General features: G+C 51.3%; 1 protein-coding gene and 1 long non-coding RNA gene across 2 annotated transcripts; one reads left to right on the plus strand and one right to left on the minus strand.

Annotated features, from left to right (window-relative positions):
• Positions 1-3,779: 3,779 nt before the first annotated feature.
• Positions 3,780-12,712, minus strand: Dact2 (dishevelled binding antagonist of beta catenin 2). Its single transcript, XM_031353738.1, has 4 exons — positions 12,156-12,712; positions 7,661-7,793; positions 6,380-6,655; positions 3,780-5,847 (listed from the first exon to the last, which is right to left on the minus strand). The coding sequence occupies exons 1-4, from the start codon at positions 12,369-12,371 to the stop codon at positions 4,181-4,183; spliced, it is 2,292 nt and encodes a 763-aa protein (XP_031209598.1). The 5' UTR covers positions 12,372-12,712; the 3' UTR covers positions 3,780-4,180.
• LOC116078487 lies at positions 6,510-8,593 on the plus strand. The gene is made up of 3 exons (XR_004113565.1): positions 6,510-6,736; positions 7,609-7,800; positions 8,266-8,593. It is a non-coding gene; the product is annotated as an uncharacterized LOC116078487 (long non-coding RNA).
• Positions 12,713-13,919: the final 1,207 nt, after the last annotated feature.

Consider the following 13,919-nt stretch of genomic DNA (forward strand, 5'->3'; position numbering starts at 1 on the left):
CTGTACAGAGGCCTGACTGTCCTGGAACTCACTCTGCAGATCAGGCTGGCCTTGAACTCACAGAGATCCTCCTATCTCTGCCTTAAGTGCTGGGATTAAAGGCTTTCACTGCCATGCCTGGCCTAAGCCTATTTTCTTAAATGATATAATACAATTCATTAAAGAGAGATGGGTACTTTCACTAACATTGCAAATAAGTTCCTTACAAATTATTATATGTTTAATTTCTGCATTAGTTTGGCTTTCTTTTTTATAAGATTTTATTTTAACTCAAACACACTAGAACTTATAAAAAGTTTCTTAAGAGCCTGTGCTAGATGCCTCAGCTGACTGCCCTGCCCTCTTCGTTGAGGTGCTCATCCGCCAGCCAGTGTACCTAAGGCGCCTGTGAGTCTCCATACCATAGCCCACACTGCCCAGAGGGCTCCTGCTCTTTCCAGGAGTAGATATGTCTGTCTGAAAGAAAATTACTCTAAAATATGTGAACTGAAGCTCTTAGGAAAAAAGCCACACCTATGTTAAACATTCTACAAGGCTGATTGACTGATTAGAACTTCAGTGACTGTGGAGGGATGGAATGTTACAGGCTGGGAGACAAATGAGCTTGAGTTATCTATTGTAGGTCCTCCAAATAGCTATTTATTGCCCAGCTCTGTATGTGGCCTAACATCTTCCTGGCTGTTAGGTAAATCGTTTTGGAATGTACAAACAGATCCCTTAGATTTCATCAACTCCACAGCTAAGGATGCCATTGGATGATGTCTAAGGTTATAGTAGAGATGTTCTTGCTTTATTCTAACTCAGCTACTGGTATCCCCACCAAAATATCTTAAGAGATCCTTGATTTATGACTTTCTTTGTTCTGCTGATAGGAAGATTGCAGAAAACTGTTACTGCACTAGAACATGGTATTTGGGCAACTCAAACCTGTGTTCCAGGGCAATATTCATTCATGTCTGGCTACAGGCTAGACCTGTCTCTTACTCCCTTTGAGGTGAGAAGGGTGTATTCTGCCAGAGGGAGCTAGGTGATTTGCTAAGGAATGTACTGGTCATCCTCTTTCCTGAGAGCTCTGCCAATGACCATCTCTAAATGCTTCCAAGTGCCCATCACAGGTGTCAGACTTCCACCTCTGTCACAATGCTCCCCGATGCCTGTGAGCTCAGAATGTCTACTTGTCCTGACCCTGTAGTGTGTCCTAACCACTTGGGGAACTCCTTTCCTTGGGGGAAGCACCCTGTTGATCCAGAAAGGCCCAGGCTTATCCCCAATGTTAAAAGAAGCATGGCCTTCAGGTGGGAAAGCTGTCCTTGTTTTTTTTCCAAGCCCTTTGGCCCTTCTGGTTACAGAATGTGGATCAAAAGGCCCAGAGGATGCTGTTGGAATCTCCTACACTGAGTTTACCTATCCCAACCCACCTCAGAACAAATGAAAGCAGAAGGCATGGAATGAGTTTCTGACTTCTAGAAAATCAACATATGTCAGACAGAGGCCAGGCTTGAGAGAACATCATCTTTGTGTGGCCAGATTCTAGTCAGTGGCTTCAGAAAAGTCTAAGGGCTTCTCTGGCTAGCTGAGTACTTTTTTTTTTTTTTTAAACAAATCACAATCCTGCCCAGAACCTCAAGGACCCTCTCTCCAGAGCCTCAGCCTCCACCACCCACCAAGCTTTGACCCTCAGGATCCCCAGGTCTGTCTTCAGCAGGCATCTTGTTGATCATTTTCCACCCAAGGTCCCCACCCGCTCCTCTGCTATGAGGTTCCCTGGCCAGCAATGCTCAGGAGCTGGACCTCATTTGTGTTCCTGCTGCTCTGCTCTCTGAAGGAAGGTTTTCTGCTTTGCTTTAACAACCCTCCCTGGAAATTTTTTTCCAATGATAAAACAAGAGGGTAAGGAGATGGATGGACACACATACACATGTGCGTGCACGCACACACACACACACACACACACACACACACACACACATGTTACCCCCACTCCCTACCCCCCAGTGAGAGCTGAGAGCAAAGAAAGATGAGAAAGCACAGATTTTGTCTGCAGCTCCACTGGTTCCATGGCACGTGCATGGTGAGGTAGGCCCACATCTTCCTGGATACAGGGAAGAAGTTCTGGTGGCATGTTGGCACCTGAGTGGTTTGCAAATCAAGGCAGCTTTGCCATGGAAGATGAACATCGTTAATGATACTGAGGAACCCCAACCCACCACAGTCCCTCCTATGCTGATCCCGTGTCAGCAAGCAGCAGCACAGCTGAGCTGTTAGGACAGCACATGTCCCCAAGGAGAAGAGAAATGCATGCATTCCATAGGGTACCTTTGAGCCTCCCCAGCCCCCAACTTGTAGATCTCCAGAGAGACAATGTCCAGCCAGAGCATGGACGTTGGATGGGGCTCATACCATCTTTAGAAGAGCCAGAGCTGAGGATGCAGCCTCAGGTATGGGCAGGGGCCCAGACAGCTTCGTCAGGGCTCAGACATGTCCTAGTAGCCTCACGGGTGAAGTTTGTGCCAAACCACTGCTCCTCATAACCTCAGGAACAATGGGGCAAAGAATTAGAACATTTTAGCAACACACCCAGTGGTGTGGGTACTGGGTATTAAAAACATACAGCTACCTTTTATTTTTCAGGGCCTCAAAGCTGAGATTGCCTTGAATCTCTGGACTCGAGACATTTGAATGATGTTGGAACGGAGGCTGTGGGACTCTTAGAGGTGGACTAAAGCCGTAAACCTTTGAGGACCCCAGGAAGATAGAACGCTGCGGTTTGAATCTGGAATGCCCCTCACAGGTTCCTGTTTTAAACACGTGATCCCCTGCTGCTGGTGGTGTTTGGGAAGACTGAAAACTTTTGGCCTTAGGTCCTGGCTTGAGGAAGTCGAGTCACTGGAGGTTGGTCCTTTGGAGTCCATTATCTGGTTACATCCCATCTTGCTCTCTGCTTCCTGGCCTGCCATGGTATGAACTGAAGTGTAGAGTCATGCCTTCTCGGAAGTGATGGATTGAGCCCCCTGAGGCCGTGAGTCAAAACTCTTTTACAATAAAGCTCTGGTCATCCTGGTTTTTAATTTTCCCTTAAATCCCAATGAGTACAAGGGGGACAGATGTCTTGGCCTGAGCAATTCCAGAAGGTACAGGCAGGCAGTCCAAGCAGATACTGGGCTGTTTGCTTTTCAGAGATTACTCCCTTGGCCCCTCTGAAAGGTCTGTGCTCTGGAGTGGTTTGCAGAGAAAGACCCCCTTGCTTTCTTTTGCTTCAAAACTCCCAAAGCATTCGTTGTCTCCCTCCCTCCCTCCCTGCTCAAGAGAAGATGACTTCTTTGTTCTAAACCTTAACCCCATTTTGAAGTCTCTTCTCCCTTCCCCCTGTATACAGTTTCTCAATACAAGACTATCTAGCCCAAGTGTGATTCTTACTATAACAGTATTTTCAGCCAGTCTTCCTGTCTCCTTATTTCCAAGGCTTCTGTCAAGTGTGAAGGCGAAGGGAACCCCATAAAATGCACCCCCTTCCCCTCTCTAGGATATCATGTCCTGGGTCCAGAAAGCCACCTTGTGACTGTAGCACTGAACCTCTGAGCTGAAAACCTATCACTCATAAGAATGGTCAGGAAAAAAAAAAAACAGAAATTTTTTTTACAAACATGAAAATAAATGATAAACTTTCCTACTCAGTTCACCTGCGTTGAATCCAGGGTTTAGACTTTACTCTCAAAATGCCTTTCCTGCCTCAGGTGCGCACATGTCCCATGGTGGGAAGGAAGAGAACAGACAGTGGCCGAGGAGAAAGGAAACGTGATTTCTTTATTTGGAACTATAGCAGCATGGTGTAAGTGTTTGTTCATACAACTGTAATATGAGTTTAATGCAAATCTGGTTCTCCCCAACAGGATGCCATATTTCTAAGATGTCTCTGGGGAGAAATGTCTTATTATTAGAGACCTCTCTGCACAAATCAGGCAGGGTATGGTGGGCAAACAAAGTTGTGGCTGGGATCATGCAATGAAAGTGGCTGGAGGGAATGTCCCCCCAGACGACTCACAACCACAGTGAGGGTGACCGAGAAACCTAAGCAAAATAGCAGGTTGATACCACCCTCCACCTGCTCATCACGTGGCACAGGGTACCCCCATCACATGGCACCTCCTGGGGTCCTAGGCTTGTCCCGAAAACATTGGCATCACACCATGGTCATGACCTTCAGGGCTGCTGGCTGGAACCTTCGGATCTTCTTCTTCAGGGCCTTGGAGGCCTTGATGCGGCACAGTTTGGGCACGGGGGGCAAGGGTGGCCTGGTGCTTCCTGGGGCCCGTGAGGGCTGCTGCGGTGGCACCCGAGGCCAGGCCCACTCCCCTTGCCCAGCCTCTGCACTGCCTATTACCAGGCCATGGCGGCTGCCCTGGACATAGCCTTCTGAATCGTTGCTGCTGGACTCGTCCCCAAAGCGGTTGGCAGTGTGGTCACTAGCCTCCTCGTCCTCACTGGTTTCGGCAATGGTCGAGTGAAAGAGTGAGGCGCACTCTGCAGAGTGCTCGGAAGGGTCTGACTCACTCCTCGCACAGGCATCCTGACGCGCAAGTGTGGGCCTGCTCTGGGCCCGGGGACCACTTCCTCTCTTGGCTGGGGACCTAGGGAGCCCCAAGCTGGGCCCAGGTCGGCTGACTGAACGGGCTTTGGCTGAGATCTCCATAGTGGATTGCCACCTGCGCTGCTTCCGCCTGGCGGTTGAGCTGAGGGCTGCCTCCGTTGGGAAGAGAGCTTGGGAGGATGCTGGGTAATTTTCCCTCTGGGCCACCACTAGAGGGACAAGGAAGGGCACAGGGTAGAGGGTGGACTCAGAGCAGGAGCGTCCAGGAGGCTCTCTGGCCAGTGTGGGCCTCCTGCTGAGACCTCCCTGATGGGGCCTGGAGGAGGGGTCATGCTCCGTGGGCAACACAGCACGAATGCCCCGCTGTCTTTCAGGTTGTGGTGGGAGCTGCTTCCCTAGCCTCGGTACTTTCTCACTAACTCTTCTCCTGACCTTCATGGCCTTGTTTTGGGGAGAGCCCATCATCAGCCTCACTGGGGAGGTTTTACCAGTGGTGCAGGACGTATAGGCAAAGGGCCCTGGGGCCAGAGGAGGGCTCTCAGGGCCCAACATCCTGGAAGGTGACAGGGCTGGTTCTTGGCCACAGTCATTAAGAGGCTGTTGGGCCTGGGAGCAGGGGGAGGAACCAACAGTATTGTCTGCACGGACACAAGGATTCCAAGGTATGGTTTCCTTGTTTAGGGGGCTGCCGAGGGGCTCAGCACCCACAAGGGACACGGGCCCATGTTGCTTGAGGCTGTCTTTGGCAGCACCCCTACCTAGTTTCACTCCTCCCCTGTCAGCTCCACAGGCCGGCATCTCCAGCTGACCTGTACTTTCTGACCTCTGGCCACAGGGCTTCTGTGGAAAAGCAGCTGTGTCGCCTCCCTGCTCCTGCCCCACATCTCTCAGGGGGAGCTCTTGGCCCCGCAGACGCAACAGCCTGTGGATATAGGCTTCAGCTGAGCCCAGCTCACCCATCGGCACAGTTTGAGTCCTGTTCTCATCAACAGGGACTAGAGGAGGCTCCTGGGGGGGTGAGCAGATGTCAAAACACTGAGCTTCCTTAGGTAGAGCGAAGAGAGGACTCTGCAGAGCCACTGCATGGAGAGGGCTGGGGTACGGGTACACCTCCTGGCCTCCCCTGGCCACCAGATCACGCTGGTATTTGGGGTCCAGGGTGTGGGCTGGGATCTCTATCCCCTGGCATAGGACATGTGCAGCATCAGTACCAGCTCTCTGGAGCCCCACGTCAGCTGGAAGGACTCTCTCAAGATCGCCTGGGAATGAGACCATGAGAAGCATGTCAATGCGTCAATGCAGACAGATGTCAAGTCCCTGCTGCCCACAGGGGCATAGAGACCCAGCTCTTGTGTATGCGGGTGCCTGCTCTTCCATTACAGAGATTAGGAGATGTCACCTCAGTGCCCTCACTAAACCACAGCTTGGAGGCTTCCTGGGACAGCTAACTGCTCCAGCATCCACAGCCTGAGAGTGAAAATAGGGACTTCACCACAGAGATATATACCAAGGCTGGCACGGAGCCCAGGTGTGGGGGCAACTGGAAGGGTTCAAGTGACATCTTTTCCTCTTAGAAAATCATGAAGGGCATGAAGGGTGCTTGTGGCTTGATCGTCACTCTGAACGTGCCACATTTAGACATGATGTGGATGTTTCCTCCCAGCTTCCAGAGGGCCATTTAAGAATCACATTCCCCGACCCCATTCCATAGGGGCCTTAACCTCTTAGCCACTGGGCTAGAGGTATTATCCTCTGCTGTCCCCCTCACTCTCTCCTGCCTCCCTCTCTCACCTGTAGACACTGGTCTGGGCCGGAACATGCCCCTCGCCCGGCCTGTGCCCTCTGCACCATGCAGGAGCCTGCTATCTTCTGTCGGCTGTGGGCTCCATGCAGGGACAGTAGTCTCATCGGCAGAGCGGGGTCGCCAGTCCCCAATACCAGACCTGGACTTAGAGGGCTGGAACACAGGCAGCCAGCTGCCCAGGGACGGGGATAGACGGTCACTGCAAACAGATGCACAGGAGGTGGAGAGAGAGCAGGAAGCAGCGTCACTCAGCTCGTAGAAACCTGGGCAGAGCAGACACAGTGGTTAGCGGACCAGAGCTCTTTTCTCTTGCTTTGACTGCCACGGAGAGGGGTGAAGAGCAGGTAAGAATGCCTGTGGGGATGGGCCCCCGAAAAACATGTTCCAGATTCTTGCTGGTAACCTTGTGAGTGGTTATGGGAGCACCTGACCCCTAGCTATACTCAGAAGGGGACCTTCGCTTGCTTTGGGTAATCTCTCCTCTCTTTAATATGCAACTGCAGGGGGCATTTCTTTCTGGGGAATCCTCAGCCCCAGGGATTGCTGGGTGCCTAACACATCCCAGGCTAGACTGGAAAAGCCAATACCAAGAGTACAAGAGGGGTCCCCTACACACTCTGGGCTTGCTGTCACAACTGCCTTGTGACCACTGTAACCCAGAGACGGGGGGGTCCCTGTTTCCAAGTTTCACCCCACCCAGAGACTATTAAGTAAACAAAAGTGACCAAGCCACACAAGCCTGCAGAGCATGCCAACAATCTCCTTCTGTAACCTCTGGGGTGGGGGAAGGGACATCTTTGTGTGATAGGCTAACAAGTTGTACTTATTTAAATGAAGCAGGTGGTCTCTTAAATACCAGTTTGTGTGATCCATGGACATCTAGTAAAACCAGGAGTTCATGGGGTTACTATCAGAAAGAAGATTTTTTTCCAACTTATATATTAGATATTATGTATATTAGTAGTTCACATGTGTATTATAAACTGTATTGTATGTAAAGTCATTACTTTATATATTATTTAAATATTTACTATATTTATATTTTTCTTTCAGCATGTTTAGTTAAAGCTTTGTCAGGCCTTCAGTCACACACACTTCCCAGACCTCCCAACTGTGAGATCAGCTGAGGATACAGGCTGGAGCTGTCACTATTCCTAATGTCAAGTCAGACAGTGTCCATGAGGGGTGACAGTGAATGCTGTACTGTCTTCCCCAGGGTAGGATCCTGGCAGCCTGGCTCACGGATGTCCAGTCATCATGAGCCATACCTGAGCTGGGCCTGCTGTCACTGTCCAAGGCCTCGCAGGAAGACCTGCTCACATCCAGCTGCAGTTCACTTATCTGCTGATCCAGCTGGTCCAAGTGTGTCTTCAGGCCAGCATCCTGTCTCCTTAGCCGTGACTAGGAGGTAAAGGAGGAAATAAATCTGATGTGAGAAAGCGAAGTCCACACATAGCGGGGGTTGGGGGGGGAGTTATGTGTACATAGACATAAACTAATCAGTACTGAGTGTTTGATAAAAACCACTTTCTTTCAACCGTGCACTTTCCCCATGTCTAAGTTGGGTGGATACATCTTTTCTTCTTTAAGTAGCAAGTGAGTTTAAGGCAGACAGAGGGTAAAACACAGGGCCATGGCTTGCCCCTAGGAGAGCATGGCTATTATTTTTCTAGTGGGTACTAGAATCTCAGCAGTATAGAAGATGCTGGCAGTAACAACTTCCTGTTCACTTGTGATGGAAAGAACAGGGCCAGGATGAGCTGCGTGGGATGCTGGCCGGGATTGGCACAGCTGCCAATCTCAGCCGGCTCAGCCTGTCCCCCAGGAGCTGACTCAGGTTGGGGTCCACCTCCATGTGCACTCGTCCCCACAGAAAAGAAGATAATCCAAAAGAGACAGAGGGCACCAAGAGATTGGGATTTCCCCAGAATCTCATCTTGGGAGAAAGAATGAGAATGAGCCAGGGGCCACCTGGAGCCAAAGCGTGTCTCCCAAGAAGAGATTTCCCCTGTCTGACAGCCCACCTACCAGACACCTGAGACAAAGCCACCTTGCTCGGGATTGATCACCTCTTGCTTCTTTTCATATCTATATTCGTGTCGGTGCCCTAAGGATGAACTTGGGGGCCACTGGACCTTTTTATTGATCCTAATTTTCAATGTGGACACACTGAATAAATGTCCTTTCTCAGCTTTTCAGTATGACTTGCTGTTTGAATGGCCTATCGAGGATGGATACCTCCCCTGGCATTTTAGGGCTGCTGGGTCCCAAGCTCCGACCTCCAAATCTACTAATACAGGGTCTGAAGCGGAGAAGAGTCTCTGAGAGCAACAGTATCTCCTATAACCATTGGTGACAAAGCTGAACAAAACTTCCCAGAATCAACACCTGGTCCAAAACCTGCTTCCGTCATCACAAACTTCCCCCAGAATGACCTGGGTAGAGACCATCGGTGCCCCCTTTCCATCCATCCACTCAGAAACTGACACTGAGATGCATCGAGGGACTGAGATGGATTTTCCCTATAAAATCCTACCTTAAGCCAGTACCTCTGCCAGGTCCAACTCTAGGGATCAATAGTACCTCTCTGCCTCTTTCAATCTGAGCTTCTCTTCTTCAAAGGTCCAGCGGGTTGCCCTGCACAAAGGTTGACCCCTGCGTGAATACCCAGACCAGCTGCTCTGCAGGTAACACTTGTTCAGCCAGCCTCTCTAGTTAATGGTTGAGGTCTCAAGATCCCAGGGTCCTTAGTGGCCTCAGGGCTCCTCTGCTGGGCTGTGAACCCACTCTCAGGATTGATGCCATTCTCCTTAAGACCCCCCTCTAACTCTGGCTCGGGTCTTCATCATTTTCCTTAGGCTGAACTTGATGGTCAAAGCCACTGTGACCAGGACGGAGCGCAAAGGGCTACGAAGCCAGGTTGTGCAACTCTTCCCAGAACCAAGCCTGTCTATGAACCAGCAAGCTTCAGGCTGATTTCACCGAGGCTTTGGAGCACTTAGGTAAATCCCCTAGAGCTGGGTCAGGGGTCAGAGGCCTGGTGTAAGGGAAAACTAAACATAGTCTCAGGGCTGGAGACACCCAGTATACCTGCAGATCTCGGGCTCCAGGACAGGCCTAGGATCTTGGAGCTTCACCAGCTTTCCCAGATGGGAAAAGTCTGGTGAGCACTGAAAGTCTGAGACCTGCCAGTCTATGGTGCCACTAAAAGGGAGCTGGCTGACACTTTTAAAGGGCTCCCTCATCCCATAGAAATTGATCTGAATTTGTTTTACCTTCCCCCACGGGCGCTTCCATTTTTCCACGCCAGCAGAAAACCAAACCAACCAAACCAAAAGCCAAACCAAACCAAAGCAGAACCTTTTTATCTGTAGGATAAAAAGGTCAGGATGTAGAGATTGTATCTAAGAAACTTCCTTCCTCTCCTCTCTAAGAGTGAACAAAGGAAATGTGTTATGCATGAACTACCCCTCCATGGCCTCCTGCAAACTTCATATCGCATCAGTCAGCAGCGAAGGGTCCTGCTCACAGACCTGGCTCTTGATGTGATTGACAGTGACCCTGGAAAAATCTGGCAGGTCCCTGCTCTTGATCTCATCCGTTTCTCATCTGACCTCCATCTGCCCCCTGTGTGTTCACAAAGCAAGCCAGTTGGTACAAGGAAAACCCCATTCACAGTTCCAGAATCAGAGTGGCCTGCTCTTGCGGCAGTGTTACCACCTGAGCCTGCCAAGGGAAGGCATGGCTGCGTGCTGTCACTTTCACAACAAGTTATGACCGGTCAACCCCTGCAGGATGATCCTCATATCCGTCTGCATCATGCCTTCTCCTGGATGTAGCAGAGGCATGATAGAATGTTTCAGTTTCTTGGCATGGTGCCATCCAGCGACTGCTCCTACTTTAAGCCCACGTGCGGGACTGAAAGGCCACTTTCTGTGACAAGTTTCTGTGAAAACACTCACTGGGGCATCCTACTGTTTAAAGGGCCACAGGCAGCCAACTGTGGGGTCAAGGGTCAGAGGGCATGGGGTTTCCTTAGCAGAGAAGTCTATCTTTTTGGTCTCAGCCATTAAGGGTCATTGATTGCTCTGGGGAACCAAATTCCTCCAAGCAGCTACTGCTGAGTTCTCTTTGTGACTTTTGACACTGCAATTAGCAGGGTGTGGCCCATCGGATGGACACCAAATCCCTAGAAATGCTAAACCCATCCTCACTTGAGAATTCCTGCAGGATAACTGCTGAGGACCATAGGACTCTTCATCACACAGGAGGGCTGGGGGCCAGGTGAGCCAGGGGAGGCTGTGAGCTGTGGTTTAACTAGAATGTACTGCAGTTCCTTCCCGTTTTTTTTTTTTTTTAATTTACTCAACAAGTAACACTGCTCCCATCCACCCCCACCCTTCCTCCACCCCACCCCCACCCCGTCTAAGAAAAATGGTGAAGTGCTAACGCCACATAAAATTCAATTATTTTTCTCTTTTCCCTTGAACCAAGTTTCAAGACAAAGCCTGTGTGTTCCTCCTGGTCTCCTGGAGAGGAGGGGGAGTGTGTGTCAACAAAAAGCTTGTTTGATCTCTCCACAGGCTGCTGGTAATTGGAGTGTGAGGGCTCACAGATTGGGTTTGTGTATTGCTGACGGGGGAGTTAATCGTTAACCTTAAGGGAATGGGTCATGCTTGTAACTCATCAGTGAGCCTGCCTGGCAGAGGTCACGTGAAGCAGTGTGGAGCCCCCTCGAAAGACAAGCACCTGTTGTAATGCCTTGCTCCTGTGGGTGCAACAGTGTGCAAGAGTCCAGTCCACACCAGTCATGTCCCTCCCTGGGCAGCAACAGGGTGTCTCACAGACTGGAGGAGGCTGTCAGCTGGATTCCGCCCTCAGCCAGATCTCTTACACTCAGGGAAGATTCCAGGTGTCCTGGGGAGTAGTGACTCAGACACTGGACTTCCTGGTTCTTTAGTCACAAACCCAACACTATTCTGAGCTAAAGCTGATTGGAACACAGCAGTTTCACCCTGAACTTTATTTAGCAAGAGGCTACTTTCAACAGGACAGATAAAAAATTTCACAGTGGAAAAAAAAATCCCACTTCAGAGTTGTGGACGCAACTCTAGCACACTCTTTAGAGTGCGCATTATTTTGTTCTTTTAAAAATACTGCAGTACTGAGGGAAAAAAACCTTGAGCTGTTTCTAGAAACGGGTTGCAATTCTACTCCCAAGGGGCCCCAGTGGTCTACAGAGGAGGACTCGATGGGCGCCGGTAGCTGAGAAAGCGTCACCAGGCCCCTCTCCCACCTTCCGCAGACCGGAGGACACTCGTGTTATTTTTTTTTTTAACGGGTCAGGTGACATGCAATCTTGGAGACAAGCAAGTCTCAGCTGGCTAGACTCCGCAATGACCCAAGCGAACCCAGTACAGTGCCCTACGGCTCAAGTACACGCTGCGTAGCCGGATGACCTGCTCCCGGGATGAGGTCAGGATGTGCGCAGACTCCTGCCGGGCGAAAAGGAGTCCACGCATCCCCGCCACAACAGTACCGCGTCTAGCCAGACTCACGCGCCGCCGCACTAAGGCTGTGTCCGCCGCAGAAGTGGTGCGCAGTCAACCCCGGGGCCCGCGCACGGCTTTCCAGCTCGCACCCCGCAGCGCGCTCCCCACGCAGCCGCGCATCTTGCTTCTCAGCTCACACATTCCACGCGACTGCGCCCCGATCGCGCCCCAGCAGATCCCTTCGGCCGCTCGCGCCCCACTTGCTCCTTACCAGCTGCTCCCGTAGCGCAGTCAGCGCCGCCTCCAGCCGCAGCTCCTGGCCGCGGGGCCCTGGCGCAGGGTGCAGGCCCAGGGCTCCCCGCACGCGCGCTTGCTGCGTGGCGCGCAGCCCCTGTAGCTCCTGCAGCCCGGCCAGTGCGGCTCGTAGTCGTGCGCCCACCCTGCGGCGGTCCCAGCCCGAGGGCCCCGGCCCGCTCGGTGCCCACATCTCCCGGACGCTCAACCACCGCGCCGCGCGTCCCCGCCGCGTCTCCCCGCCCCCGGCCGCAGGTCGCCTAGGTGGGGTGGGACCTATCGCTGGCCGCGGAGGGCGGTGTTTGCTACGCCCGAGGTCACAGCGGCCGCCCCCTGCCCGCCCTGTAGACCGGCCGCGCCCTCGCCCAACCCCTGTGCCCCAGAGACCTGTGAGCTCATCAGGGAAGGCCAAAAGCCCCTCCTCAGAGGGACAGAAAGGAGAGCTTGAGCACAGGCAAAGGTTTTGTTTAGGTTTTTAAGTTAAAAAAAAAAAAAATCACATTCCTATTTGTAAGCTGATTAAATGGAAAATCCTCTACCAGGTTTCCCAGTGTACATGGAAAACCTGTGCTTGCTTCTCAGTACCGAGTCCAGCTTCTCACACATGCTACGCACCTTTAAGGAAGCTTCTAGTAAGTTCCTGAGGTGTGCAGCTCTCACCATGGTGGTCACTTCAGCAACACTGTCTGGATTTCAGAAGCAAGCCACACACTATCCTTCGCCCCCACCTCCTTTACTCACTCCATGCTCATAGGCCCCCACCGGTCTCCGGCGGACACTGTCTTGGGTGGAATACTGCTATCCGGGTCTTTTGCTGTTGTTAGACTTCCGGGCGCGCCCATTTTGCAGCAATTTACTGGCCAAGTAGAGTGTCCATAGCCTTCATGTTTCTCTACTGATATGTTAGGAAGAAGTTGCCACTCCACTTTTGCACACAGGCAGGATGGAAATGCTTTTTTCCTCTTCTTGAGTGTCTACCGAATTGTTGAATCACGGGTGGCTACTATAGAGACAGCTTTCCCGAGGGCTCACCTTTTCCTCCAAAGCAGGGATGGGAAGGTGCCAGCTGCACCCGCTGCCTCCATCCAGAGCACCCAGGCAGGCCTGTGGAGTGTGGCTGGCAAGGATTCCTGAGGCGGGAGGAGGTTGAGTATCTCTCCCCTGTAGAATCGGTCTTTCAGGTACCCTGCTTGCTTTGAGTGGGTGATCTCCTTAGTAACTAAGACCAGACTCTCCTTCAAACGCTTTCCTTATATGCAATTTCCTTCTTAGATACAGGATTCCCAGAATGTTTTCTCCAGTCTACAGGTTTCTATTTATTTTACTTCCCTGTTTTGTTTTGTTTGGTTCTGAGACAGAGTCTCAGGAGAGCAGCTCTTTCTAACTACTACGGTAGACCAGGTTGGTCTCCAAGGAACTATCGCCTCCGCTGTGTACCTGGACCACAGGTCCGTAGCACTGAGCTCGGTTAAAAATTTCAGTACTTGGGAGGTAGAGGCGGGTGGATTTCTGAGTTCAAGGCCAGCCTAGTGTACAGAGTGAGTTCCAGGACAGCCAGGGCTATACAGAGAAATCCTGTCTCGAAAAAAAAAAGGGGGGGGGGACAAATTTTACTCTTTATCTTTACTTCGTTACACCTATTTTTTCCCCCTCTTTTTACTGCTTTTTGTGTGATGACTGAAAAGCTGCCTGACTCGAAGCTACAGACTCCTAATCTTTTGTAGATTAAGCCGATGCCCTA

This window comes from Mastomys coucha, unplaced genomic scaffold, assembly GCF_008632895.1.
Source record: "Mastomys coucha isolate ucsf_1 unplaced genomic scaffold, UCSF_Mcou_1 pScaffold5, whole genome shotgun sequence".
Taxonomy (NCBI): domain Eukaryota; kingdom Metazoa; phylum Chordata; class Mammalia; order Rodentia; family Muridae; genus Mastomys; species Mastomys coucha.

Bases quoted from the DNA above. Each gene is read 5' to 3' on its own strand.
- Dact2 (XM_031353738.1), bottom strand. From the start codon at position 12,371: ATGTGGGCACCGAGCGGGCCGGGGCCCTCGGGCTGGGACCGCCGCAGG. The intron at 7,794-12,155 runs GTAAGGAGCAAG...TTTACCTCCTAG, and splicing joins CTGCGCTACGGGAGCAGCTG to TCACGGCTAAGGAGACAGGA. The intron at 6,656-7,660 runs GTATGGCTCATG...TGCTCTGCCCAG, and splicing joins TGACAGCAGGCCCAGCTCAG to GTTTCTACGAGCTGAGTGAC.